Raw genomic sequence first — 26,912 nt, forward strand, 5'->3', positions numbered from 1 at the left:
CATAATCCTCATGCAATAGTTTTTGAAAAGTATGTGTATGAGCTATCAATCATCCTCCCTTCCCTCCCCCCTCTTTCATTCCGCTCTTCGTGCTCTATTTATGCTTTCTGAAGCAATTCTCCATTTGCAATAAGCGTCCATATCTGAAGGCGCTTTATCGCAGATCAACAAAATGAAATCTTATCGAATTATCAGCCCTATTTCATACGCTGACTAATAATTACAATATAGACGCATTTGTGCGAATAAATTTTGTGTTGGTACATGTAATATTAAACCGCGTGTATCAACAGAACGCGATTAGAATAATAGTCTGTCGCACCTAACGGGTATTATCGGCATTTTTATACTATTTATAACATATAACATAAAAAATAATTTTTATAATAACAGAAAACATTACATCTGGTTCTTTAGTAAAAAATTTATGCAACTAAATCCATGGCAGAGAATATTCTTTCTCCCATATGGAAGTGCAATTAATTTTCAACAGTACTTATATAGGTAATGTATATACATTTTCAATTATTGTAAATCGTGTAATTAAAAAAATGTACCATTATTTGCACATTGTTAATTATCATAAATTTCAACTCATGTATTATATACATTCTTATGTGATATATTAAAAATAGTTTAAGGTATCTTTAATTTTATGGCTTGTTTTATCATACAATTTTTTATTTCAGATAATCATATGATTATTTTAAAGGAAGAAAAATATGATAAAATAGAAAAATTTATCTAATCACAAAAAATGACAAACAATTTAGATTCAGTTTGTGAAAAAAAGCCCACTCGTTTCTTGCAAATTCCTTTAAAGTCAACTGAACAGATTTATTTAATTTTCTTAATTCCAACATTAATCAGCTGTTTTGTATATATAATTCATTTTTCTGCTGATTTAGTTGTTGCTATACAGCATTTCAAAGAAAATAACTTAGTATGGGGTTGTTGTACTATTTGTTTTATGTATGCACCAGCAATTGCATACTTTATGTTAACTGTTTCAAGACCAGATTGGTGGATGTCAAATGATGATAAATTAACAAAGGGAATGTTTTGTTGGTTCTGTCTCCAACTTTGTCAACTGATAGGCTTTGTTTTTTTTTCTCTTTATAGGTATTAATATTTTCTACTCAAAATAACTAATAATCCCATTCATTTATATTAATATAATATCTAATTATTTTTTAGGTATGCAGGTCTTATAGTACTATCTATTGAAGCTATTATTTTAAGTGGAAAAGAAAGAACTGAGACTTTAAACGTAGCAGCTGCTCCTGCAGCTATAGAATTATATTTCTTTTTACAAGCATGGTTTCAAGCAGTTCCTCAAGCTCTCTTTCAAACACATTTACTCTTTCGTGAACCATCATTTCATCAGACTCATCAATCTGGTATTTCTACGATACTATCTTCTACGATTCTATTTCTGGTTCTACGATTTGCAGTATAATTTAAATAAAATTATAAATACCAAATTAAGATTATTTTTGTAGCAGTTGTAAAGGTGCTTTCTATTACTATATCCATTGTAATACTTGCCATTCAGACTACCTCATTTCAAAGATTTGAAAGTCAACGTATTAATGGTAGAAAACTACCATGGGCAATGTGGTTAAAGAAATATTGCATTCAGGTATCTTAATATTAAAAATTACATGGTTACCTACAACATGGGAAAATAACTTCTCCTTTTAAAGTATTTATTTAATTTATATAATTATAGGAACTTTGTGATTTTGAAGAAGGCACACCTTTAAAATTATCTGATAAAAAAGAAAATAACCCTATAGATAATTCCTTAAAACAACCAGAATCTGTAAAAGTTCAACACGAAGATAAGGAGCAATGTGATTCTCACATTTCTTTAGATCGTCAAGTGTCTGTGACACCTCCTTTACCACCTAAAAATGTATATATTACACCACCTCCAACTCCTTTACGTGGAATTACTACAGTTACACCTTTACCTATACCAGATGTACCAGCTCCACCAAGACCAGATTCAATATGTATAGTTCCAAAAAATGCAGAATCTGAGCAATTATTTACTAAGGTAGTATCTATTGCAGAAAGAAAGAACAATACCATACAAGATTTAAAAGTTCCACAACGAAGATATTCAGCAAAAGGTTTAGAAGAAGATGATCCTATAGGAAAATTTTTGAGTTTTTTATGGTGGTTCTTTTTCATTCTAGCGCGTATACTTACTATTGCCATATTCTATGAATTTTACCCACTTTACTTATCCATTGTGCTTGGTATACATTATGGTATTATGTTAATATATCTTTTTTATTATACGCAATATTATGACATTATTACTTTTTTTCTTAATTTATGGCTAGGATTAGTGTACATAATTAGTTTAATCGAATATAGAATTAAATTTAAGTATGCAGATAAGTGGGTATTGCCATATTATATTTTTGTATTAATGCAAAATACGTTTTTAACGTTATCTTGGTATTTTTATGCAGATTGGGATGGGTTTTGGTATACTTATATATTTTTTGTCATTCTTGGAAGTATGACACTATGCGTTTTATCAACTGTAATTTATTGTGCTTTGCTTAAACCAAAGAAACGTAGGATATATACCAGCTGACAAATGGATAAAATTGTCTCATGGTAAAATATTCATTGAAACGTGATTTCACAAATGCTTTAATTTTTATATATTACTTGAACATGAGGTTGTTTTATATTTATACAAATCATTTACAAAATAGATATACTAGAAAACTATTATTAACGAATAGGACAATGGAGTAGCTGATGCAATTAAAATTTATAGTTACAATGTTTAAATCTAAACTGAGAAACTGAGGACTGATATTGATAGTTACATAATGTGAAAAGTGTATTTATCATACATTATTATAAATTAGGTAGCTATGTTTATGAAACATTCTTAAGAAAATCCGTCTAAAAACATTTACATATAGTTACTAGATACAGCAGCATTTCTCCTTATCTATGAATTTTATATCTGTATAGTAATATTTACATTGCACATTTATATATAGAGATACTTATGTGAATACTTATAAGTGTTAAAATATGTATATCTCTTATTCTGTGTTTCTCTCATCTTTGAAGACGTATATTAAATTTAAATACTTATCATTTCATTACTATCTCTTTATTTCCGCGATTTTAACTAAAAGATATTTGTGTAAAATATTTTTTACGCATTATTTCATATTGACTGCCAAATCTTAGCAGAAAACCACTTTGAGATTATTAATGTTAAAGTGGTACGTATTAAGATAACATTAATAAAGAAATACTAATAAGTTTAATTTGATAAAAAATATATGCTCCCTTATACATCCATTCATTTATAATTATATTATCTACTTGCACACATTCCTTAGTCTATAACATGTTTTTCCTATACATGTATATTAGAGTCTTTATGAAGATTTCCTAATTGTGCTTCAAATAAAATATCATTTAATAATTTTTCAGCTATAATTCTTTGGTCTAATTTCATACTTCTAAGTTTTGCTGCAATATTTCGTCCAATTGCATCAAACTCATCTTCCATTACAAATGAATTATTATGTGATATTTTTAAAAGATCAGAACATTCAGCTTCATCTATCTTACGTCTACGAATTACTGGACTTTCAGACCACTCATTAGACTGATCATAAGCTTCCTCATTTCCTGGTTGCCATACATCCTAAATAAATATAACTTTTTAAATTTCTGCAAAATTTTAATTTTAATTTTTTGTCATATAAGATTAAGCTCATGAACAATGTGCTTACTGTTTTGTAACATTTCCTATATCCTCCTCTTGTTCTTATTATTTCTTGACATTTAGCTGCTGATAAATCAATATATATCATTGCAGGTTTTCTTTGATTAGCTTTAGATTTAATTTTATCAACCATAAAAGGATGTAATCTCTGTAGAACACTTAGATTAATGAATACAAAAAAATTATATTAAAGTGCAAGAATTCTGAAAATAAATAAATCTTACTTTAATATGACTTAAAAAATTTCCAGTAGATCTCAAATTTCCATTTAAATGTCTTTGACATTGTACACATTGAACTGTTATATTACTGTCTTCTACTCTAATTACTGTAAAATATTCTCCATCCAATATAGCTGGTATTCTAATTGGAGTAAGAGTCATGCTTTGTTGAATATTGGATTGTATATGTGAAATTTGATTAGGTTGATCTTGTTGATGTTGCACTTCCGAATCATGTTGTTGCTGATGTAAATTTGAATTTTCATGATTTTCTTGATTCTCTATTTCAATTGTTTGAGAAGATGTCTGATCACTGACTGTTTCAGATATTTCTTGTTGTTGATTTGCAGGATCGACCATACATGTGTCAAAACTTTCAATCTTTGTCTCATACCTTTGCGTAGGAAATGTATCCATGATCTTACAATGCATGCAAAATTTATTCTAATAGAAGAGTACGATAAATAAAAAGCTCAAGAATTTATATAAATTGTACATGAATAACTCTTTAAATATCTGAAAAAAAAATAGAGGAACATGATTTTTACTAACAGTGAAGCAAAATACTATTATTTATCTTGCTTTCTTATTGAATTTCAGATAAGCTGTTAGATAAGAATGTTACATACATAACAAATCTAGATCAGATAATAGATGAGAGAATGTAATACATACAATCTCTAATGAAATTTCAATGTCTACCTACCACCAACCTTAAAAAATGTAGCTATATTGATATAATATATAAATTCCTTGTTATGTACTACAAAATATCGTCGTAACAACGAAATATTCGTCGCATTTCTTGAAGTATTATAAATATATAGCTGTTTGAGTTAAATAAATTGAGCTATCTTTGAAGCTATAGCAAGGCATGCATATGTGAAAGCAAGTGCATACTTGGCAGCACTGTGGTAAATAAAGTTATCAATAAAATTTCATTAAAATTTATATAAATTTATATACGTGGATAATAAATACATGTTCTTTACTTGACTACTATTCTTTTACATAATATAATTCAAAACAAAAGAAGGAACGTTACATATTTATAAGGTGCATACACTTATAAAAAAACAAAATCAAATATGTAAGATATAAATAATATAGATTGTTTAATATTATTTAATTGAAAAAGGTACTTCGTATAATTCAATGCTTAATTTAAAATAAAGAAATCTTTCAAGTTATTATTTAAGAGTAAAAATATAATTTCTTTTTTAAAAGAAATGAAGCTTATCTGTTTATATGTACATATTATTCTGTGTATGTTTATTTGTTAATAAATTCTGTATTTTAAATTACTAAATACACATTGTTACTTTAGTTACTATGTTGCGTATTTGTTTGGGGAATTTAGGCTTGGATTGTTGACCGTGGAGTACTAAGGCCATAGGGATATAAAGATAGAATGCGTAAGCGAACTGAAAAATAACTAGAAAAGCTATTTAGAAATAGAAAGAAAACACTGCATAAAGGCTAACCTTCATAACTTGTAGGGAATATTTGTGAAATACAAATAACGTTGTCAGCATTGATAACTCTGATTCTGATTTTACTGAAAATAGATGCAGAGCAGACGTAAAAGAATTGTTAGCACTGTAAATGCTATGCGTATATAGTTTTTTTTACAAATGGTTTGTTTTTACTTAAACATATTTGATACTAATAATTTATTTACATGTATACATAATATAATATTTATTAAGAAACGAAAGTATCTATTGAAAAAACAGTGGAATAAGATTTAATAATTGGACGAGATTTCATTTACTTGGATATGTCTACACCTGAAGTAATGAATAAAGCCAAAGAAACGCAAGATGAGATATTATCAGAAAAAGACAATGAAAAAACAATACCTACAATAAAATCACAAACGTTCTCTAGGGAACGAAAAAGGAAAATTGAAGTAAATGATAAAAGTCATACACAAATTAAATACTCTCAAACTAAGGAACATTGTTCAGATGCAAATTCATCTAAGCGAATAAAATATGATACCGAACAAAATGTATGTATGATTATTATATTACACATTTTTGAAACATTTTATTTATTTGTTAATTCATTTTCTTTTATCCGTATATTACAGGTTAATAATACTTCAGCAGATTTAACTACTAGTAACAGTGAGAAAACAAAAGAATCATCAAGCAAGGAAGAATACATTGAAAACTCATTATTAGTAGTACAACATTATAATTCAGTACTAAATAAAGATAGAAATAAAAGCAGAATTTTGTATATGAGAAATTTTAACAATTGGATTAAAAGCATGCTTATACGTAAGATGCTAATTTATATATAAAATAATGCTTTTGTGTGCAACAATTTTTAATTACAAATCATTTACAGTGGAATTTATTAATAAAACTCCAACTAATGCCCGTTTAAAAGTGCTAGATATGTGCTGTGGTAAAGGAGGAGATCTATTTAAATGGGACAAAATGAATGTAGCACATTTGATCTGTACCGATTTGGCTGATGTAACTATGCAACAATGTCAGGATCGATATAAACTGATGTCAAAAAGATATTCTCAAGAGAGAAGATATTTTCCTATGTTTTCAGCAGAATTCATAACGGCCGACTGTACAAAGGTATTTGTTTTTACTTTTCCATGAGTTTGTAGAGGAATAATGAACAAATAATTGACAAAATGTAATTGGTCTGAAATTTGTATCATTACTATTTATGTTAGCAATGGAGAAATCAGTGATAAAAAATGATTTCAGGTTCGATTGAGAACAAAATTTAAAGATCCTAGTATATCACTTGATTTGGTTAGTTGTCAATTTGCATTTCATTATTGTTTTGAGTCACTACAACAAGCAGAATGTATGTTTAGAAATGCAAGTGAATGTTTAAAACCAGGAGGTTATTTTATTGGAACTATCCCAAATGCATATGATCTAGTGTAAGTTCATCTTTTAATATGTTGAAAACTTTTAGCTAAACTTATAAAACTCTTAACTAAAGTTATACAAAAATTAAATGTTTGTTTTAATTGTTTAATTGTTTTAATCAGTTCTAGATGGCAGAAATGCGATGGTGATGGTTTTGGAAATGACATTTATAATGTAGAATTTTTTTGTGACAAAACAAAACCACCTCTTTTTGGTGCTAAATATCATTTTCAATTAGAAGGTGTTGTTAATTGTCCAGAATTTCTTGTCTATTTACCTGTATTTCGTAAACTAGCTTCAAAGTTTGATTTAAATTTAGTACTATTTGAAAGGTAAAAAAAATTTAGTAACTGTACTTACTGTATATCTATCATATTTATAAATAATAAAAATTTTGCTTAATTATAGATTTGACAGCTTTTATGAACGTATGAAAGATGGGGACAAAGGTAGAATGTTACTTAGTAAAATACAAAGTTTAGAAACTTATCCACCTCGACGAGAGGTACAGCTTACTGGTAACCCTGATAAAGATTATCAACATGCTAAAGAATATTGCTCGCAAAAGAATTCGACTCGCCGTGAGATTGGGACTTTATCTCGAACAGAATGGGAAGTTACTTGTTAGTAGAAAATTAGTATAATTTGATAATTAATTACGTTTGTTAATTTTATTGTAATAACATTAATTTTGTTTTAGCATTATATGCAGTATTTTCTTTTGAAAAAATGAAACCTGGCTGGAAGCAACATTAGAATATGTAAAATTATAAAAATTAGGAACCATAAGATGTTAAATTTTTAATATAAAATTAAGCACTGACTGTATATTGTACGAACTAGTCTGTTGCTATATAAATACACATATATGTCAATACAATATATATATATATATATATATATATAGCAAGTTACTTAAAATATCAATTAATGCATATATATATATATATGCATTAATTGATATTTTAAGTAACTTGCTCCAATGTGTTCAACAATATATCACTCCAAGCTAAATGTATACAATATACTTTTATGTACTTGATTAGGGATTATGGATTTGATTGTTTTTTATATAAACAATAAAATAAAAAAATTTAATGTAAATAGTATAGTGTAAACTTTTTTACTCATTGACCTACATTTTATAAAAACAAACTCGTTAAATTTGAACATAAAATAAGCCTTGTTAACCTTTATATAATATTATGCCATTAATTACAAGTACATGCTATTTTCTTTAGATAAGCCATAGATATAAAAAGTGAATTAACAGAACTATAAAAGGTTAATATTATAGAAATCATATCACATAATAGCCTAGATCTTTGTATATTCCTTTGAATTACTGATGAAGTTTTAAGAAATTAACAATAAATAATTTTTTAATGTGATTATTTCCTATGTTATGAATCTCGATATATATTCGATTATATGTCACGAACATCTCCACTTAAAATTGAAGTTTGTAGCAACGGTTGAATAAAAATTAGATATTTCTTCTCAAAATTAAAACGATTTTCATCGATAGGAAAACGCAATTGATACATTAACAACTACTCTCATGTGATTTATTTATAAAATTGTTAGCGTTATGTTCATAACCAAGCATTATTGAAAGAGAACGGCTGAATAGGCAGGTACGAACTGCGGTGGAAGGGACTGTATTGGGGATCGAAGAGGCGGAGCAAAGAAGCGCATGCGCAGTTAGATATTTTTGATACTTAGACTGGGTCTCCTACCTAAGCGTAGGCTCGGCTGCAGTCTCACGCGAAGTGTATAGTGGAATAGTGGTGTGTGTGCCCCCAGTCTTCTTTACTTCTCTCGCTTCTGTTAGCCCTTGCGTCGCTAAAGTCTATCAGTGCGTTTGTACGAGAAATGGAGCTCGAGCAAGCGACAACGCAGTCGAATTCCGACTCAGTAAGTGACTATTTAATATCTATTTGCTTCACTGCGTTTACCTACGTGTACAGTTTTTTAGTATTTTGTCTTATATTACGGCTTTTCTCTTGTACGTACGACATAGTCGTGGACGCAAAATTTTTCTAAGTCCCAAAATGGCGTCTGCGACTAAGTCCTACCTGGCTCGCTTCACACTGCCAGACGTTAAGTCCAACGGAGAAGTAGATAGTTATATACCATGCTACGATCTTATTAAGATGATATTTATATGTGAATTTTATTGTTTCAGGAAAAAAAGATCAAGGAGAACAGTAATGTGACTGGAAATCATAGTGGTAAGTGGTTTATTCGTACAGTTTTAACGCATGTAATCTGACATAGCTGAAATCAGAACTTTATAGCAGCAAATGTTAAGTTCAACGCGACGACCAAAGAGTTAAGACTGCCAACGACCCGACCGGTCTGACACGTGTTTCGACTCTGACGAAGCGTCCGAACTACTTACGACTTCCTGCAATTCAAACTTAGTTTTATTTTTTGAATTGGCACTTGTTCACGTTCTGTATTACGAGAATTTAGAATTTCAATTTTTTAAAGTAAAAATTATGGGATGTTTCTTACTTTGCCTCTTTTAACTAAATGAATACAATACATTCTAAATTATTTTTGCATTTCACATTTAGTTAAATATTTCGAAATATAGCCGTAATAAATTTAATTGAGGAATAGAAATAATTTTTTTTTATATTTTAATAATTATGCAATTTTATTTAAATAATTACTTGCAAAATGATTTATTTTTTCAATAAAAATATTTTGAAATACGATTGATATTATATATATTTGTGTGTGTGTATTTATATATATTATATGTATATTTCTAGATGCTCATATAAATGGCATGTCAAATGGATTTGACAAAAAAAGAGAACACAAATCTGAACATAGGGATAAGGATAAAGAAAGATCTCATAAATCAGATCATAAAGACAAAGAGAGAAGCAAAGAAAAGGATAGAAATCATAAAAGTGATCACAGGGAAAAGGAAAAAGATAGACATAAACATAGTTCTAGTTCTATTAAAGAAAAAGATAAACATGATAGTAGCAGTAGTAACAAAGATAAAGATAAGGATAGAAAGAGTAACTCATCATCTAGCAAGGATAAAGAACACAAAAGTAGCAGTTCTTCAAGCAAAGATAGAGAAAAGGATAAAAGCAAAGATAAAGAACATTATCACAGATCCAGCTCTAGTTCAAGTTCCAAGGATAAAGACAGGTATATTTAATATAATTTTGTACTTAATCACATAAAATTTTATGTTCATATACAATAAATTGCGTTGCAGACATCACAGTAGTTCCAAGGACAAAGAAAGCAAAGAGAAAGACAAAGAAAAAAGTAAGGATAAGGATAAATACAAACACAATATAAGTTCAAGTTCTCGTGACAAAGATAAGGATAAAAATGTCTCTAAGGATAAAGAAAAGGAGAGAAAACATTCATTAGAGAAGGACAAGGAAAGACATTCCACATCTCACGCAAATGACAAAGAAAAGCATCGCTCTTCTGAAAAAGACAAAGATAAACATAATTTTTCCAGTAAAGATAAACATCGTCATGATAAAGAAAAAGATCGACATCGTCATGAGAAAGAGAAATGTAAGTTATAACATAAGGTATACAACAAAATTATGAATGAAGAATGAACTTGTTAATTTTTATTTTATCTAATTTATAGCGAAACATAGAGAAGATAAAGATAAAAAAGAGAAGGAGAAGGAAGAAATTAAAGTAAAAGAAGAAATAATGGACGTAAAACCTAATCACATAGGAAATGAAGTATTTCAGTTTGATGTTGGCCAAACCTTGAAGCATGAAGTGAAAGAAGTACATATATACTTTTTTAAATATATTTATTCTTATATTTGAAACGTATGAATTCAAATAATTAAATAAATTTAAAATAATAAATTACAGGAACCTATATCACAAATTGAACCTGAAGATGATGATGACAGTGGTGGAGAACAACCGTTATATATTAAAGAAGATGAGGATGACGAAGAAGCTATGAATGAAGAAGAAGGTAGTATGGATTCGACTGATGGAAATGACACAAGACTTTCAGATCTTCATAATACAACAATTAAAACTGAGGAAGAATCGGATGAAGACATACCATTAGTAAGTAAAATATATATTAAATTTTTATTATTTAAAAATTAGATATGTATATCATAATATAAAAATTATACAGAGTGCAAGGTCCGTGGCTCCTACAAGTGTTAAAAGAAGTTTAGATTCAGAGGAAGATGATGTCTCACTTTCAGCGCGTAAAAAGTCAAAGAAGAATGATACAAAAGCAAAGAAGAAAAGGCGAAAACATGAAGATGATGAAGATGAAGACGATATTGAACAAGTACTGTGATTCTTTACATATATTCCTTATATGCATTAATGATGTTATAATCTTACCTAACAATTTCGCTATGGCGGTTCGATCCGCTGAACTGGACCTCGCGCCGAAAGTGTGCACATTGTGGGTGGACAGTTTATCTTGGAAGAAAAGGGACTTTTCTTTAAAACAATATACTCATAATTTCTACATAAAAGATATAAACTTATTTAATAGGTATAAAGAATCCGATTAACAATTGAAAATAGTGAAAGAATAATATACAGTGATTAATAATTTAATTGAATTAAATTCAATATATGTTTTGAAACATGGGAACACACACAACCCAAAATCACATTCTTGGTATTGATGATGAGATTCTTGTCTCTTAGAGTTTTTCGCACACACAACACATCTTTGTGATTATTTTTTCCTGTAGCTTCATAAGATGAAGGAAAATATCTTCCATTGAGTCTCTTACTGGGTAATTTTTTCCGGGTGTAATAGGATGACAGGTTGTTCTTTTCTGATATTTTTTAAAAATTTGGTCTGCTAATTTCAGTTGAAATTTTGCAATTGATATTGTTTTGTTGGTTTTCAATTTATATAGACAATATAAATTCCATAAGCACGTATCAATCATATGGAATACATATTTTTTTTGTACTATTTTGTTGTACACGTCGCTGTGGGTCACATCATGCATGTCTGATATATCCCGCATTCGTCTCCACGGGTTATATGAATGCTGGATATATCCGACGTTAGGAGCGAAAGGATTAACTATAAAAAAATTTTCAGAAACCAAAGAAGAAAGGTGCAAGAGCATCAAAAGGAGAAAATTCTAGCCCAAGGAAAAAGAAACAAGAAGAAGAACAAGAAGTTTGGAAATGGTAAAGTTTCTTATTATTTGAAGAACTATATCGTGTAAATAAATAAGGTTATGTCGTCCTAACCTTATTTTGTGTATACACATGAATACATTTTTCAGATGAAGTATAATATAGTAAAACTTATGTGCATGTTTTTTTAAAGCAAAATATGTTTAATGTTATTACAAATATCAGAATAATATCTTTGATAAAGTTACATTCCTTTTATAGATGCAAATGTTCTACAAAATTGGAAATTCATAAATACTTATCTATTTTAAGGTTATGTTTTTGGAGTATGTTGTTAGATATATTGTAATACCTTAAAATTAATGGAATATACAATGAAACAAATACGAAATAAAACTAAATGAAAAAATTGTTATAGGTGGGAAGAAGAAAAGAAAAATGACGGGACAAAATGGACATTCTTGGAACATAAAGGACCAGTATTTGCACCTCCATATGAGCCACTTCCCCCTGATGTAAAATTTTATTACTGTGGAAAAGAAATGAAGTTAAGTCAAGATGCAGAAGAAGTTGCGACTTTTTATGCACGCATGTTAGATCATGATTATACTACAAAGTCTGCATTTAATAATAACTTCTTCCATGATTGGAGAGAAGTGATGACTGAATCAGAGAGGGCTAAAATAAATGACTTGAGTAAGTGCAATTTTAAAGAAATGCATTCGTATTTTGTTCAAAAAAGTGAAGAGCGGAAAGCAATGACAAAAGAAGAAAAGCAGAAAATAAAAGAAATGAATGAACAAATTCAAAAAGAATATGGTTTTTGCATTATTGATGGACATAAAGAAAAAATAGGTAATTTCAAGATTGAACCGCCTGGTTTATTCAGAGGTCGTGGTGAACACCCTAAAATGGGCAAATTGAAAAGGAGAGTTATGCCAGAAGATATTCTTATTAATTGTTCCAAAGATTCTAATATACCAAAGCCACCACCAGGCCATAAATGGAAAGAAGTTCGGCACGATCCTAACGTTACCTGGCTGGCGTCTTGGACAGAGAATATTCAAGGACAAGTAAAATACGTTATGCTTAATCCATCAAGCAAACTTAAAGGAGAAAAAGATTGGCAGAAATATGAGACTGCTAGAAAATTAGCACAATTAATAGATAAAATTCGTGCTGAATATAGGGAAGATTGGAAAAGCAAGGAGATGCGTATAAGACAAAGAGCTGTTGCATTATATTTTATAGACAAATTAGCTCTCAGAGCTGGTAACGAGAAAGATGAAGATCAAGCAGATACTGTAGGTTGTTGTTCTTTACGAGTGGAACACATTACATTACATGAACAAAAGGATGGAAAGGAGTATGTAGTTGTATTTGACTTCTTAGGTATGCTGAATTTTTTGCTTATAAATTAGATAAAGATGAAATTTTTTAGTATAATATTTGTATACATGTATTTATAGGTAATTATTTATTGTATTTATAGGTAAAGATTCTATAAGGTATTACAATGAAGTGCCAGTAGAAAAAAGAGTATTTAAAAATTTACAACTTTTTATGGAAAATAAATCACCAAGTGATGATTTATTTGATCGTCTTAATACAACTGTTATGAATAAACATTTAAATGAATTGATGGAAGGTCTCACTGCTAAGGTCTTCAGGACATATAATGCTTCATGGACATTGCAGCAGCAATTAGATAAATTGACAAATCCTGATGATACAGAAGCAGAAAAGATTTTATCATATAATAGAGCAAATCGAGCTGTTGCAATATTATGTAATCATCAACGTTCAGTGCCTAAAACACATGCAAAATCTATGGAAAATCTTAAGGCAAAAATAGAAGCTAAGAAGCAAGCTATAAGTGAAACAGAACATGCTGTAAAGGAAGCTAAACGTGATGCAAAGCATGGATCTGTTAAAGAAAAAGTGTATGTATTGGCTAATTATTAAAAATTAAGTAATATTAAGTACTTTATTGTGTATTTATTATTATAGCGTATATGAAAAGAAGAAGAAGACTCTTGATAGATTAAAAGAGCAACTGACAAAATTGGAGGTTCAAGCAACAGACAAAGAGGAAAATAAAGAAATTGCTTTAGGCACCTCCAAGTTGAATTATTTGGATCCTAGAATTACAGTTGCATGGTAACTTTGATTCTTTTTTTATTTTATATTAAATATTACAATCATAAGTACAATATTACAATAAATGCACAGCATTTACATTTTTATTTTTATATTATTTAGGTGTAAGAAACATAATGTCCCTATTGAGAAGATTTATAATAAGACTCAGAGGGATAAGTTCAGATGGGCAATAGACATGGCAGGACCAAATTATGTATTTTAACCCCATAGAAGATTGATTATTACGAAAAATAACTCCCACTGATTGTATTTAGTGAAATTTTCGTTAAAATTATTGAGGGAAAAAGTAATGGTATAATTTTCTATATTTACAAAAAATAAATGTGAAAATGCGAAAACATATTTTGTATAGAACACTACGTTAAATTTCGGTAAAGACTTTATATTCAGTATGTAATAAACACATACTTGTAATCTAGAATTGATCGCTTAGCAATCATCGCGTAAAAATTTTAGCGGTCGCATTTGCATATAGACGTTTAATTGATCTTATAAATATTAGAAACTAAAATTGAATAGTTTGACGAAAATTTAAATTCGTGTTAGGTAGAAATTTATAATATTTGTGAATTAAAAAAGCAAAATTTGTGCAAGTGATCTAAATTTAGAGAATATAGCTCAAAGTTACTTCATTAGAACAAGAATTTTACAGTCTCTAAATTTAGAAGTGCACGATAAACATTGGTTGCTGCATTGTATATAGAACTATGAAAACTTTGCCAACCAAGTAAAAAAGAGGTATGTGTATTAGATTTAAAAAAAATGTAACTGCCGAATGAGCAGCTAATTTTTATATTCCTTTAATTTGTCTTTTCTCATAAGTGTATAATGTCATCAATGAAAATTTAATTAAAGTTAGAGCCGTGCGCTCTACATGGATTTTTTAGTATAAAATTTATCAAATCGAAATTATGGTTAGCCAATTTGATTGAAATATAGCGTCTCGAAAGATAATTATAACGTATTAATGTATTTAAAAAATAGATTATTGCTTTTAGCGACTTATGCTTTATAAAAGAAATGTTTAGTCTATAATAAATGTGAACACAGTGTATCTTTAACATTTTTTTAATATTCGTGCACATAAAAACCTTGTGATCACCATGATATAGAATATTGTAAAAAAAATACTTCAATATGTTACAAATTAGTTATCATATTTATAGCCATAGTTGAATTTTGTTTACTGTTTAATAGCAAGATACTCAAATTTATTGCAATATTTTTCAAAATCCTTTCCTAATATATACCTGTAAATCATTTGTACAAGATATTCTAAATTTGAAGAATGTCTTTGTTTATGTGACTCATGGGACTCAAATTATACATTAATATTTGAGAGTATGTGTGTGTGAAACATCTTATTTTAATCTGTTATAAGTAAATCATGTTTAGAATAGATTATTCGCTTATTTATCTTGGAATATGGATCAGAGACGAGTAATTTTTTCAGTAGCTTAGGATATATTCACGTTAGTTAGATTGTAGACTTTATAATAAATATATTATTTCCGTCATAAAAATATTCATTCATCTTGCTAAATTGAATATTAATTACTCGTCACTGACAGAATATTCCCATATCATTGTGTTGTATGCATATGAACACATACAATTTTTTACACTCATATATAAATATATATATTTAAGGAAGCTGCAATTATAAAATTATACAAATATGTAATTAGAATGGTGGTTCTTTATAACTTTTATATTAAAACATTACGTTAATAACAACCACAACTACAAGTTAGTTCATTTTATTTAAAACTATAGAATGTATACTAATATGTTTTAAGAAATGTTGTAAAGTTATTAAAGGCCACTATTCTCATAAAACTGCCAATTATTGTATGAAGAGTCGCATAATTTAATCGTCTGTTATGCTACAAACTAGTTTTTGATATATAAGTAAGTTTGGTCATGTTCTAATCTCATTAATAATTTAAAATGAATGTTTCATTCATTTCAAATATTTTAAAGTCTAAAGTAGTAAACTCTTATAATATTTATCTTTTTATATTATTGTCTTTTTTCAAATATTGATGATTATAAACATTTCTAAAGATGAAACTAGTACAGTATATCAGACTATATTAACTTATACGATGATCAAGTAGACTGAATTTAAGATATATATGTGCGTATATGTCACATTACTCTTAATTTACTTTATTAAAGTCATTTGCGATATAGAAATTAGTAATTAATTAACATGACATAATGAAATACAATCAGTACATAGGCCTCTAATATCAAATGTTTTATGCACATAACATCAGATATAACATTTTTAACTTTTACAAGTGAGAAGTAAAAATACAATCGATATCTAGTACAATGAAGTGTACACAAATTGAAGGTGTATGTATATTTCGGACATTATCATTTCTATACGATACTGGAATAATAAAACTTATAGTGCAAAAAGATAAATTGATTTATTTACATAACTAAATGTTCACATACTTACTATTGATAGAATCCAATGATTCAAAATACATCGCATCTAGTTATAGGTGTGCTTTATTTTGAAGTAAAAAAAAAGTATAACCCGACGATACTTTACTTTTATTGGTTTATTATTAAAGAGCAAGGTACAATAATATACTATTATATTACTGCAGTTAGTGTTTATAGTAATAAATTATTAATAATTTAAATCAAATAATTGTGTAAATTTGTAATAAATATTAAAAGATGTAAAAACATACAAACATAACGTTCCGTGTGCGTGCAACATAATTTAGTCCCAGATCAAATAAATATTAAATATTCGACTAATATTTCAAGCCAGAAAATAAAATACAGAAATAACATATTTTACATGTTCAAATAATTCATATGTCAAAAGATACGTAATGCGTAATTTCAAAAATAATCAAAGAAACTTAACAATATATTTGTAATTTATATTCTGGCTAATGAAACATTTACAATACATAATATAATCTTTAACTGAAAGGAGAGAAGTAATACCATAACAAAAAAAAATAACTTATTGAAATACAATTTTATATCTAATAAAAAATAAACTTGAATTAAGTATAATACAAAATTTGTTATGCAGCATTGAATATTAATTCTTATTATTAATTATACGGAAATCGATATAGAAGCAAAAAACTTGTTTTTATCTCTCCATATAATTGATAATATATATTACACAGTATCATGGTTTTAGTATATAAAATATAAAATCTTGATTTAAGATTAAATGAAATCATTTTTTTTTCTTTTTTTTGGCTATTATGTCACAGCAGAGTAATTACCAAAATAGTAGTTCCTACTTTAAAAAGGTAGACTAGACTATGTTAAATCACTATTTTGTTACAGTTGTTATATGTAACAAAATATATATTATGCATCAAAAATTGAAGCATTTTTTGAATGCTTACATAAATTGCATTCTAAAATGTTAAATTTAATTTTATTTACAGTTCCAATCAACAATCATTTGTTAGTAATATTATACTCTTTTTTTCAATTAACAATTTTCCTTCGTTAATTTAAATTCAAAACTATTAATGGAAATGCTATTTTTTAACTTGACAATATTCAATAATTATGAATTGCATAAGCTATGTTTTATGAGTACCGTAATTTGATCTATATGTCATACTAAAAATATAAAAATCGTTTATTGTCTTTCATAAATGTTTATATGAAGTATTTCAATACTAATAGTAGTAGCGGTAGTAGTGATAGTAATAGTAATAGGAGTAATAGCAGCAGCAGTAGTAGTAATGATAATAAAGATATTGAAATTTCTTCCATCTACTATGAAATATAAAACAGTACATGGATGTATCATTGTAAAATAAACTAAAAATATTGCTGCAAGATACGTTCGATTAATTAGAAATAGACAACATTTTTTTTAAATGAATTCCACAAATTTGCTGCATATAAGTGTAATATAAGAAAGCATAAATGCTTATTAAAATTTACAATATTAAATTATTTTGAAAACAATTTAGATTTAAACACGCATAACATTTTTAAATATTACCGGATACCTCGATATTCATACTAGTCATTTTGTATTGCTACAATTAAGTTCGGCAATACATATTATGTTACTCATATAATACCTATTCCTTCATGTCAGAACATTATACCAGTTTACTTTTAAAAATTTATCACAATACATCGAGATAAAAATCGATGTAAATTAATACATACAATTTCATGGTGATTAAATAATTTTTCAATCTCTCTCATTCTGGATCAGTTTCTCCTTCTCCGATCGTCAATACTGTAACAAGACCAGCAGCTGCCACCTTAGCTTTATATGTCTCCGGTTCGAACCAGCGAATCGGTTCCTGTTAAATAAAAATAAAGTTTAGTTGCATAATTGCTAATAACAAACTATATTGTAAGTAACCATTGTAGTTTCTACATTACCTGGATATGATGTTATAAGCAGCATGCTTTGAAATTGTGAAGCAAATGTTAAATGGTATATGTAAATGCATGCCATTTTAGAGTAGTTACACAAACGTTTTCTAATATAATTTTGAAGTTGAACAAGAATTTATCACACATTTGTTATAATGTACGTACTACATGATTTTAAAAAATACAAAGTAAACATTTTTATTATCTTAAAAATTCCATAAGTGTTATACAATAACATTCAGTATATAAATCTTTTTATAAAATATAAAATTTAATACTTTTTTCACATAATATCACTAAAATAATAAAAATTGCAATAACGTTCTCTTAAATTCATTTAATATTAATCACTTAAATTTAATATGCATAGCATACTATGCAACTATTAAACAAATCATAATATTTAAATAATGACGTATGTGGGAAATTTGAGGAAATATAAAATTTACATACAATGTATAACAAACACATAACACGACATATTTTCGTTTTTGATTTACATTAGTAATCAAACCCCTAATTCATTAAAAAAATAAATATTTTAGTAATAAAATAGAAGAATATGATTGAGAAAAGAACTTTTCGTAATTATTTAACGATAGTATATATTATGAGTCTAATTTATTTAATGAAATAAACATATATTACTATCAGTAATAAACATCAATATATTATTATAATCCAAGAGCAAATTATATTGCCTTCAATATAGAAAAAACCATTATAAGTAACATATAACAAGTTTTACATATAATCACATCTACATAATACTGTCAAAACAATTTTTTTGGTTGAAGCTATTAAATATCACAAAGATCATACTTGTTCCAAACTTTTGGTTTAAATATATATATATATATATATATATATATATATATAATATTGTATATGAATTAAAATATCAGCCTTGTAATTTAATATTTCCAAAGGAAAAAAAATATAAGCTAAGGAAAAAAGAGCTTGGGAATCAATTCTAACTGATCAAAGTTAGAAATTATTAAACTTTAGGAATTATGATACTTTCGTGAAAATTGTCTTCCACTAATGGAAAATATCTGTTCTTCTATGCTATTACTGATTCTAATAATGTAATGAGATTTAATATCTAAGGACGAATATTCCAAAAGTGAAATAAGTAAAAATATAACAGTTATTTTAGCATCAGCACATTTCAATACAGGGAATAAACGTAACTCCAAAATAGTCAAATTAATTTCAAGGCGTTAATCTTGTATCATCTTGCAAGAAAAATTAGTAAATAACACTGTCGTACATCAGGTGATTAGCATTGGTATCACATTGATGTACCTTGCGAACAATGTTGGGACATTCTTTTTGAATACGAGCCCAATCTGCAGGCGGTCGTTTAGCATAAGGGCCTGTTGAACACAGCAACAAAAACTCGTATGTGAGTTCTCTAATTTCTGGAACTAAACAAAGTATTACTAAAGTATTATCTTTTGTAGTTGAAAGCTTTCAATAATCACTCAAAATAATTACCTCCCTGAGTTGATGAACTTGGTTCAGGTATAATAAAGGGTTTATAAGTTTCTTCACTTTCTGACGTCGCAGTACTATCCACATTTAATTCTTGGCCTACTTCGTTTGTATTATTTGGAGTTAACAATGTTTTTTGTGTACTGGAAGACGAGATCGAAAATGGAGACTCTTCTTCGAAATTGAAATATTCTATACCACTTGTGAAATTTTCAGAATCTCCCAAAAAATATTCGTCTAAAACTAGTTTTGCAGTCTAACATACAAAGTAATTGTGTTAGAAATACATCAAATAAGATACTTAACCCTTAGAGTGCTATGGGCGCATATAGGCGTCTGGCGAAAACTATCGGTGTGGACTAAGGACATATATATGCGTTTTTTGTAAGTGCCCGGCATGGACTAAGGACGCATGTATGCGTTTTTCAATTTTTCCGAACACCTACGCAGAAGTAATACTATTACGTTTGTGTGAGATAAATATAAATGCATTCCTTAGTAACGGCAGTAAACAAATGCCAATAATGCCTCGTTATAACAGTTGTCCAACTGTTTCGCGGACAGTCGCATCTAATTATCAAGAAGAAAATGTGTTGTTTGTGTGAAAAATAAGGGAATGCAGAAAATGCGATGTCGGATTATGTATCGATAATTGTTTTGAAATTTTGCGCACACAACTGAATTATTAACTTGTGTTATATTTACTAAATTTAGTTTTCTAATTTATTGTTTTCTAGTTTATTACCCAAATTCTAGTTAACTGTAAATTTCAATGTTTATAATAAATAATTAATACTAAAAAATAACGCTCTTTAATCATTTAATCTCGTGCAAAAGAATTACTATAACTTATTACGATTTGCGCTTTGAATAGTCAATCAATAGAGTTCAGTCTAACGAAAAAGTATTCCATCCACAGTGATCGTCAGCGCTAGCTGCGCGCCGCCCATACGGACCGCATAGGCCGCGAGTATTCAGCACTCACAGGGTTAATTTATATCTTTAAAAAAGAAAGATTATTACCCTAACAAGATCGAGATTGCATCCTGTGATCTTTAAGGACTGGTTACCAACTGTAACTGTATATTTATATTCGCCTATACTGGCGTCGTTGGTGGAGAAGCTGTGGAGGAGCGAACTTCGTAAACGAGAGTTTTGTTGCTGATGTTGCAATCGATTACTTTCGTCTGACGCACTACTATTTAGTGAGGAGCTAGAACCACCCATGGCTCCTTTTTCTCCTCCACCTTGCTCCAATCTCACCGGCGATGCATTTCGTTGAATCGTATCTTTTATCAAATCCTTCGCGTAACTGACGTAATAATGGATAAAAAGTAACTTAGATATTGCAAGTTTAATATAAAATAAGAAATAATTAAAATTAAAATTGAGCTCACTGTATCTTGTCCTCGGAAGTACCCGTGATTTGGACAAGTCGTTCTTTGGCTCCAGGGTTTACTACAAAAAAAAGCAGTATGTCAAACATACATATTTTGTAATATTAATAAAATGTCAAATGTTTGTTATCAATTAAAATTTATTATGTAAGTCTCATTTGCATTGTGGTTAATGTGCAATTTGTCAATGCAAAATTATATATCAATAGATATCTATTAAATATAAATAATGTTCAAACACTCCAAAACAAATTATTTATGCATTAAAACATTAAAAAGTTTAACATTAATTATGTAAACATTTCCTGTAAAAAGAGATAAGATAAATTTTTAGATATGTTTAAAACTGTAAGCATTTATAAGCAGTAAACAAAATAGTATGAAATGCATAAAATACTGAATAACATTGTAATAATAACATCAAATGTTATTCAACATTTTATACTTACTTAAATGTGATTTAATAAGCTGCAAACAATATGCATACTAATGATAATAAAATGTGATAACAATCAAGACAGTCATACAGTAAAAAAAGATTTTAAGTAATCACACAATCGAATTTTCACAATATCATTAAGTGATTAACATAATAACATATAAAGAAAAAATATTTCATGCAAATAAAGGTAAATGTAAGTTACAACATAAATTATATTCGTGAATGTACAAATATCATTTGCTATCATAAATTTATTTTACAATGTTGTAAGAACAAAACCCATTTATTTATATGTTTTATTATGAAAAGTTTTTCAATATATTTTACTAATGTTTTATATGTGAATATATAGTAAATATTTAACAAAATATTTATTCATAAGAACAAAAAAAACTCCAATTTCTATTACTTTATAAAGTGGATTGATGTAATGGAAATATTAGGTATGTAAAGATATTAAAAAATATATAATTAGTTATTTTTGTAATGCGTGAACATGATGCTATTAAGCCATCTGCAAATTATTTGTTTACCTCGCTGGAAGGAGATGATTGTCTGGCTGAGCTCTTCGATCATGTGAACCCGCCGCCCTTTTATTCCCATCACTGTATTTTTGTGCAAATGATTTAGAAGTAGAAACATAATACTTACTACTTACAATAGATGTGAAAAACAGTATACAAAATATAAGATATATCAATAAACAGATCCAAAAATATAGTGCAACGGTAACTTAAAATTAAAATAAACCATTCAGAAATTAAAACAAGTAAGCCGTATTCTACATTATATTATGATGTTTTACATGTATGTATATTTCATCTACAATATACATATGATTAATATAATTTTAAAAAATTTTAAACTTCTCTTACCTTTACCAGAATCACTGTTACGTATAACAACTTCATCTTTACAGTAGTTTTTTCCAGGGATACGCGTAGGTTTAACAAATTTGCCGCTATTTTTTATAACTTCTCCGGGTCCTAGAATAGGTGCCACAGTAGGGGAAGTCATTGTTGCCATAGGAGATGACAATACATTTGTAGGTGTGTCAGGAATTGCTTCTGCCTATTAATGTCATTTAGACTTCTTTACAAATCATTCCATTTATAATAAGACATAATATAATAAAATATAAGGATGACATACATTATCTAAATGCGATAATTTCTGTGTATAATATACATCCATAGAATCTGTGTGACGCCATTGCTTGGCTCTTAATTCTATAAGTTCCAGCAGGTGAACCCTAGTCGTCAAATCTAACTTTTCGTCTTGACTTCCATTTCTGATCGCCACAAAAGCTCTGTCCAGCTGATCTACAAATTAAAAGAAAAAAAAATTGCAATTACCATCTTGACCTCACTCTATTTTTTATATTAAAAATATTATTTTAAGCTATACCTTTATAAATAGCTTCTAATTGAGGAGCACAAAGTTTTAAATGATTACACATTGTAATCACACTTATTTGCAGCGTTCGATCATGGAAGCCATTAGTTAGTTGCATAGCAACATTGTCGATTAAGGACACTATGTCCTCCACTGTAAAATATAATATTTTAATTTGATAAATTATAATAACCAAAATCAATAATAAAAAATTATAAAGGAAGTGAATAAGAGAATACAATTTAATATGCATGTCTTAGGTATGTAATACAATAAATGATGCATTATATAAGTATATTAATTAGCAATATATTACCAGTCGTAATCCGCCCATCGACGGTCGCGTGGCGTTGAGCAAGTTTAAGCGGCCGAGGTTTTTCGATTTTCTTGATGGTTCGAGCTCGATTCAGTTGTGTTGCGGCCATTCTCTATAATCTTAAACAAACAAATACAAAGAATATAAAAGGACATTAAACAAAGCTACTAAGTAGATAAGGATTAAGCACAATTTAATGAAATTAACCAATATAGTCTTTATTTCTTTCACATAATTAGAAAGCATAAGTTTCAAACACTACTTTTAAGAAAGTAAAAATAAGTATAGAATTTTCTGACCGATTTCTTTTCACACACTGTTGAAAGTCTTCCTAACGCGACGCTACTTCATAATGTAATAAAAGCAATTATTTGTATGATCAATATTTATACAGATGTTGCATTTTTTAAGCAACTTAATATCATTTTGAAATTAAAGAAGAGAAGGATATTTTATTATCTTAAGTTTAATCGTTTTGTAGAGTGTATTCTTCAAAATTTTCGATATGTAGTTCTGCGCCGCGGGTGATTTAAAAATAACTACGGAACAGAGTGTGGTTTATGTAGAAAATACTAAGCAATAGCAAAGGAAAAAAAATTGAATATTTAATGTACTAACGTGAATTTTAACAATATTTGCTACAGTTGTTGGAGTTGGTGCGAAAGTAGAGTCTTTACAATAGTAGGTTATTTTACCGTAGCCTACGTAGCGATAAAAATAATTTATGCGGTCTCCATGCGAGCGCCTTTGGTACTTTCGACATCTTGTAAGGCACGTTAGAAGAAGAGGGAAAATGTGTAAAGAACAAAGAGAGATAGTAAGCAAAAGAAAGGAGAAAACAAGAGTGGGGGAGGAAAAGTGGAAGGGAAGAGTAAGAAATAAAGGGAGGGGGGAAAAGAGAAAAAATATAATGAATTATTTAAATTTTGCAAAGTACAAGACAAATAACATACAGAGAATTCTTTATGTACACATCGAAATACTGAATTCTATTAAGGTAGGACATTAACATGAACTACCATTGCAAAATCCAAAATTATGAAAGCTAAGGCACGTCAGGTCGAAAAAACACTTAACATTTAACATTAATCAAATTGTTATATTTAAAGAGCAGTATCTACAATTTAATTTTTATAATTAAAAAGTCACTTACCACCACGTCGACCGTGCCACAGATCAACGACAGGCAGATCGTCTAAAAGAAATCGGTAAGATATGTCGACTGTCGTTGACATACGTTACGAAGGTATACTCAAGTGTCTTAAATTTACAACAGTGATACTAACATGTTATTTAAAATTCACTAGCAGAAGGAACGTAGCGCGATGAAAGCACGGTTACATAAACAGGTCTCGACACTCTCTAGAGAAAAGCGCTCAAAATTTGAGTTGTGAAAAATCAATATGGAAGACAACAAAGTTCTTGTTATTACAAGACAAACAAAGATGCATAGAATGCCTCTGTTTCTGTCTGAGACATGTATAGCATATCATGCACGCACAGGACGGAAACCATTTTGCCTTCCATATTGATTTTTCTCGACTCAATCTTCGAACAATTTCTGTCATGCTTTCGCCCACTTTTAGTATGAGTATCGAGACCTGTTTATATGATCCCAGATGGAGGTTTCTGCGTTTTTTAAACTTTTACGTACAACTTCATACAATAGAAGAAGATAGCCAGGATACAAGGGACAAAAAGTGTTCTTGAACCGATTTTTATTATGCATCATTATGATGCACCATTCGATAACTCACCAAAAGAAAACATCATAAATCAATTTTCAGCGCTCTATCTTGACCAGAAGGGTAGTTACAGAGTGAATTCGAATTATCTCTTTTTATCCTATTTTCCCAATTTAATGGCATGCAAAAATTCTACATCGTTATAGACACGATCATGTATGTTGAAAACTTCTTTTAGATTTTTTCGCTGCGAACCTTAAGTGAAAAAAATTAAAAATGCTGAAAAATTTAGATTTCGTATAGAAGTTTTAGAACGATCACTTTCTTATCTTTATACTAACGACGTGCCAGTATGACTATTATTCTCAATCTTAAGACTCAACCCAAGACCAATGATCTTTCGTGAACCATACTTAGTAGGTAATCACTGATCTTTTACCTGAAGGGACACATTACGGAGCAGGACAATAAAGTAATAAAGTAATAAAGTAATAAGGTCTTAAGTTGGATTAAATAATGTGGTTTAACTTGTGTTGTAATTTAAAGATAATGAAATGCAGGGGACACTGGTAAAATATTGTTTTTCTATTGAAAAGGCTATCAATACGTTTATTTGTACCATTGAATATTAAAATATTGAAGTAAACAAAGAACGATACGAAAGTTTTGAATTACAGACTATGACAGTTTTAGATAAGTAATAATATTATAGAAAAATGACATATACTATTATGTGAAATTAAAATTATTTGATGAATATGTTATACTTACCTAAGTGGAAAGATACGCTTCAATTACGAAACAACACTTTGAGTAGGTATAAGAATGAACCAGGTAGGAGATAGCATTGATGCTTAAAATATCATTAACAATTAGGAACTTTTCAAATAATGACAGGAATTTTCAGGGAAAAAAAATAGAATAAAAATTAAGCTAAAAGGTTTACATTCAGCAAATCCCTTAATTTTCCCAAATATTTTCACATGACAATTATAATTGAGCATAAGATCGAAAACACTAGATGGAGGGTTGCTACATATAACAATTAGCCATTTTTGTGGATGAATCTCTGATTTTTTAATAAAGCAATTACTTTTCAATTTAAGAAAGAATGATAGTTTTTCCCAATGTATTGTCTTCAGAATCCCTACATAAAAGAGGAGATCATAAATACGAAAATAATAATTTTCAAAAAGAATGAATACCATCCCTGTCCATTTACTCAACATTAGAAGATCTAATACTGATTTTATACATTTATATATAAAATATTAAATGTTAATATATTAAATGAATATCCGTAACAGTAAAACAATACGTGGTTGAAGGATCGACGGAGTAAAATGTGTCCCAAAATTATTTGCATGTACATTTTATGATAAAATATTTCTAAAATACTTTTAGAACACTTTTAAATGAACGCCGTTTGTTGTCGTGTAGTAAATAATGGGAAGAAAATCGATGTAATAACAGAAAAGTGGATCGCTGTGACGCGCACGAACCTGCGATAAAAAAATTCACAGCGGTACCATAAAGGAATATACAAGATACCTTGATCACTCCGCT

At 28.5% G+C, this 26,912-nt stretch overlaps 5 protein-coding genes across 15 annotated transcripts; 3 read left to right on the forward strand and 2 right to left on the reverse strand.

Moving 5' to 3' along the window:
* Positions 1–99: 99 nt before the first annotated feature.
* On the forward strand, positions 100–2,836 carry LOC100643946. 2 transcript variants are annotated; one of them, XM_012313624.3, is made up of 6 exons: positions 100–329; positions 418–504; positions 690–1,122; positions 1,198–1,400; positions 1,503–1,642; positions 1,733–2,836. In XM_012313624.3, exons 3-6 carry the CDS (start codon positions 758–760, stop codon positions 2,612–2,614), a joined length of 1,590 nt encoding a protein of 529 aa, XP_012169014.1. In that variant the 5' UTR covers positions 100–329; positions 418–504; positions 690–757; the 3' UTR covers positions 2,615–2,836. The 2 variants fall into 2 exon arrangements, with proteins under 2 accessions (XP_012169014.1, XP_012169013.1); XM_012313623.3 differs by having other exon boundaries at positions 100–504.
* LOC100644070 lies at positions 2,658–8,778 on the reverse strand. Of its 4 annotated transcripts, none has more exons than XM_048409923.1 (4): positions 8,648–8,778; positions 4,003–4,515; positions 3,786–3,926; positions 2,658–3,697 (listed from the first exon to the last, which is right to left on the reverse strand). In XM_048409923.1, exons 2-4 carry the CDS (start codon positions 4,429–4,431, stop codon positions 3,404–3,406), a joined length of 864 nt encoding a protein of 287 aa, XP_048265880.1. In that variant the 5' UTR covers positions 4,432–4,515; positions 8,648–8,778; the 3' UTR covers positions 2,658–3,403. The 4 variants fall into 4 exon arrangements, with proteins under 4 accessions (XP_048265880.1, XP_012169012.2, XP_012169011.2 ...); XM_012313622.3 differs by lacking the exon at positions 8,648–8,778 and adding an exon at positions 4,713–5,280 and having other exon boundaries at positions 4,003–4,443; XM_012313621.3 differs by lacking the exon at positions 8,648–8,778 and adding an exon at positions 4,713–5,278.
* Positions 5,547–8,012, forward strand: LOC100643818 (mRNA cap guanine-N7 methyltransferase). Its single transcript, XM_003398856.4, has 7 exons — positions 5,547–6,013; positions 6,095–6,287; positions 6,358–6,602; positions 6,738–6,919; positions 7,031–7,240; positions 7,317–7,531; positions 7,609–8,012. The coding sequence occupies exons 1-7, from the start codon at positions 5,780–5,782 to the stop codon at positions 7,662–7,664; spliced, it is 1,335 nt and encodes a 444-aa protein (XP_003398904.1). The 5' UTR covers positions 5,547–5,779; the 3' UTR covers positions 7,665–8,012.
* On the forward strand, positions 8,687–15,267 carry LOC100643704 (DNA topoisomerase 1). Of its 3 annotated transcripts, XM_003398855.4 has the most exons (12): positions 8,687–8,825; positions 9,097–9,142; positions 9,692–10,085; positions 10,156–10,469; positions 10,549–10,697; positions 10,788–10,994; positions 11,068–11,229; positions 12,010–12,101; positions 12,469–13,442; positions 13,543–13,993; positions 14,061–14,210; positions 14,313–15,267. In XM_003398855.4, the coding sequence occupies exons 1-12, from the start codon at positions 8,784–8,786 to the stop codon at positions 14,413–14,415; spliced, it is 3,084 nt and encodes a 1,027-aa protein (XP_003398903.1). In that variant the 5' UTR covers positions 8,687–8,783; the 3' UTR covers positions 14,416–15,267. The 3 variants fall into 3 exon arrangements, with proteins under 3 accessions (XP_003398903.1, XP_012169008.1, XP_012169009.1); XM_012313618.3 differs by lacking the exons at positions 8,687–8,825; positions 9,097–9,142; positions 9,692–10,085; ... (3 more) ...; positions 11,068–11,229; positions 12,010–12,101 and adding an exon at positions 12,171–12,362; XM_012313619.3 differs by lacking the exons at positions 8,687–8,825; positions 9,097–9,142; positions 9,692–10,085; ... (3 more) ...; positions 11,068–11,229; positions 12,010–12,101 and adding an exon at positions 12,244–12,376.
* A 1,510-nt stretch (positions 15,268–16,777) lies between these two features.
* On the reverse strand, positions 16,778–25,000 carry LOC100643495 (eukaryotic translation initiation factor 4E-binding protein Mextli). 5 transcript variants are annotated; one of them, XM_003398853.4, is made up of 11 exons: positions 24,815–25,000; positions 23,662–23,780; positions 23,358–23,498; positions 23,103–23,272; positions 22,826–23,021; positions 22,484–22,555; positions 21,509–21,569; positions 21,135–21,423; positions 20,115–20,367; positions 19,923–20,044; positions 16,778–18,538 (listed from the first exon to the last, which is right to left on the reverse strand). In XM_003398853.4, exons 2-11 carry the CDS (start codon positions 23,768–23,770, stop codon positions 18,434–18,436), a joined length of 1,518 nt encoding a protein of 505 aa, XP_003398901.2. In that variant the 5' UTR covers positions 23,771–23,780; positions 24,815–25,000; the 3' UTR covers positions 16,778–18,433. The 5 variants fall into 5 exon arrangements, with proteins under 5 accessions (XP_003398901.2, XP_012169007.2, XP_012169004.2 ...); XM_012313617.3 differs by lacking the exon at positions 24,815–25,000 and adding an exon at positions 24,357–24,465; XM_012313614.3 differs by lacking the exon at positions 24,815–25,000 and adding an exon at positions 24,280–24,430.
* Positions 25,001–26,912: the final 1,912 nt, after the last annotated feature.

This window comes from Bombus terrestris, chromosome 11, assembly GCF_910591885.1.
Source record: "Bombus terrestris chromosome 11, iyBomTerr1.2, whole genome shotgun sequence".
NCBI lineage: Eukaryota > Metazoa > Arthropoda > Insecta > Hymenoptera > Apidae > Bombus > Bombus terrestris.

What these genes read in the sequence shown, in the direction of transcription:
- LOC100643946 (XM_012313623.3), top strand. Translation starts at nt 758, where the DNA reads ATGACAAACAATTTAGATTCAGTTTGTGAAAAAAAGCCCACTCGTTTC. An exon ending in TCATCAGACTCATCAATCTG is followed by an intron (nt 1,401 to 1,502) that starts GTATTTCTACGA and finishes TTATTTTTGTAG; the next exon opens with CAGTTGTAAAGGTGCTTTCT. An exon ending in TAAAGAAATATTGCATTCAG is followed by an intron (nt 1,643 to 1,732) that starts GTATCTTAATAT and finishes ATATAATTATAG; the next exon opens with GAACTTTGTGATTTTGAAGA.
- LOC100644070 (XM_048409923.1), bottom strand. Translation starts at nt 4,431, where the DNA reads ATGCATTGTAAGATCATGGATACATTTCCTACGCAAAGGTATGAGACA. An exon ending in ATTTTTTAAGTCATATTAAA is followed by an intron (nt 3,927 to 4,002) that starts GTAAGATTTATT and finishes AGTGTTCTACAG; the next exon opens with AGATTACATCCTTTTATGGT. An exon ending in ATAGGAAATGTTACAAAACA is followed by an intron (nt 3,698 to 3,785) that starts GTAAGCACATTG and finishes ATATTTATTTAG; the next exon opens with GATGTATGGCAACCAGGAAA.
- LOC100643818 (XM_003398856.4), top strand. Translation starts at nt 5,780, where the DNA reads ATGTCTACACCTGAAGTAATGAATAAAGCCAAAGAAACGCAAGATGAG. An exon ending in GATTAAAAGCATGCTTATAC is followed by an intron (nt 6,288 to 6,357) that starts GTAAGATGCTAA and finishes AATCATTTACAG; the next exon opens with TGGAATTTATTAATAAAACT. An exon ending in CCAAATGCATATGATCTAGT is followed by an intron (nt 6,920 to 7,030) that starts GTAAGTTCATCT and finishes TGTTTTAATCAG; the next exon opens with TTCTAGATGGCAGAAATGCG.
- LOC100643704 (XM_003398855.4), top strand. Translation starts at nt 8,784, where the DNA reads ATGGAGCTCGAGCAAGCGACAACGCAGTCGAATTCCGACTCA. An exon ending in TGAAGCATGAAGTGAAAGAA is followed by an intron (nt 10,698 to 10,787) that starts GTACATATATAC and finishes AATAAATTACAG; the next exon opens with GAACCTATATCACAAATTGA. An exon ending in AGTTGTATTTGACTTCTTAG is followed by an intron (nt 13,443 to 13,542) that starts GTATGCTGAATT and finishes TTGTATTTATAG; the next exon opens with GTAAAGATTCTATAAGGTAT.
- LOC100643495 (XM_003398853.4), bottom strand. Translation starts at nt 23,770, where the DNA reads ATGGCCGCAACACAACTGAATCGAGCTCGAACCATCAAGAAAATCGAA. An exon ending in ATTAGAAGCTATTTATAAAG is followed by an intron (nt 23,273 to 23,357) that starts GTATAGCTTAAA and finishes TTTAATTTGTAG; the next exon opens with ATCAGCTGGACAGAGCTTTT. An exon ending in GCAATCTCGATCTTGTTAGG is followed by an intron (nt 20,368 to 21,134) that starts GTAATAATCTTT and finishes TTTGTATGTTAG; the next exon opens with ACTGCAAAACTAGTTTTAGA.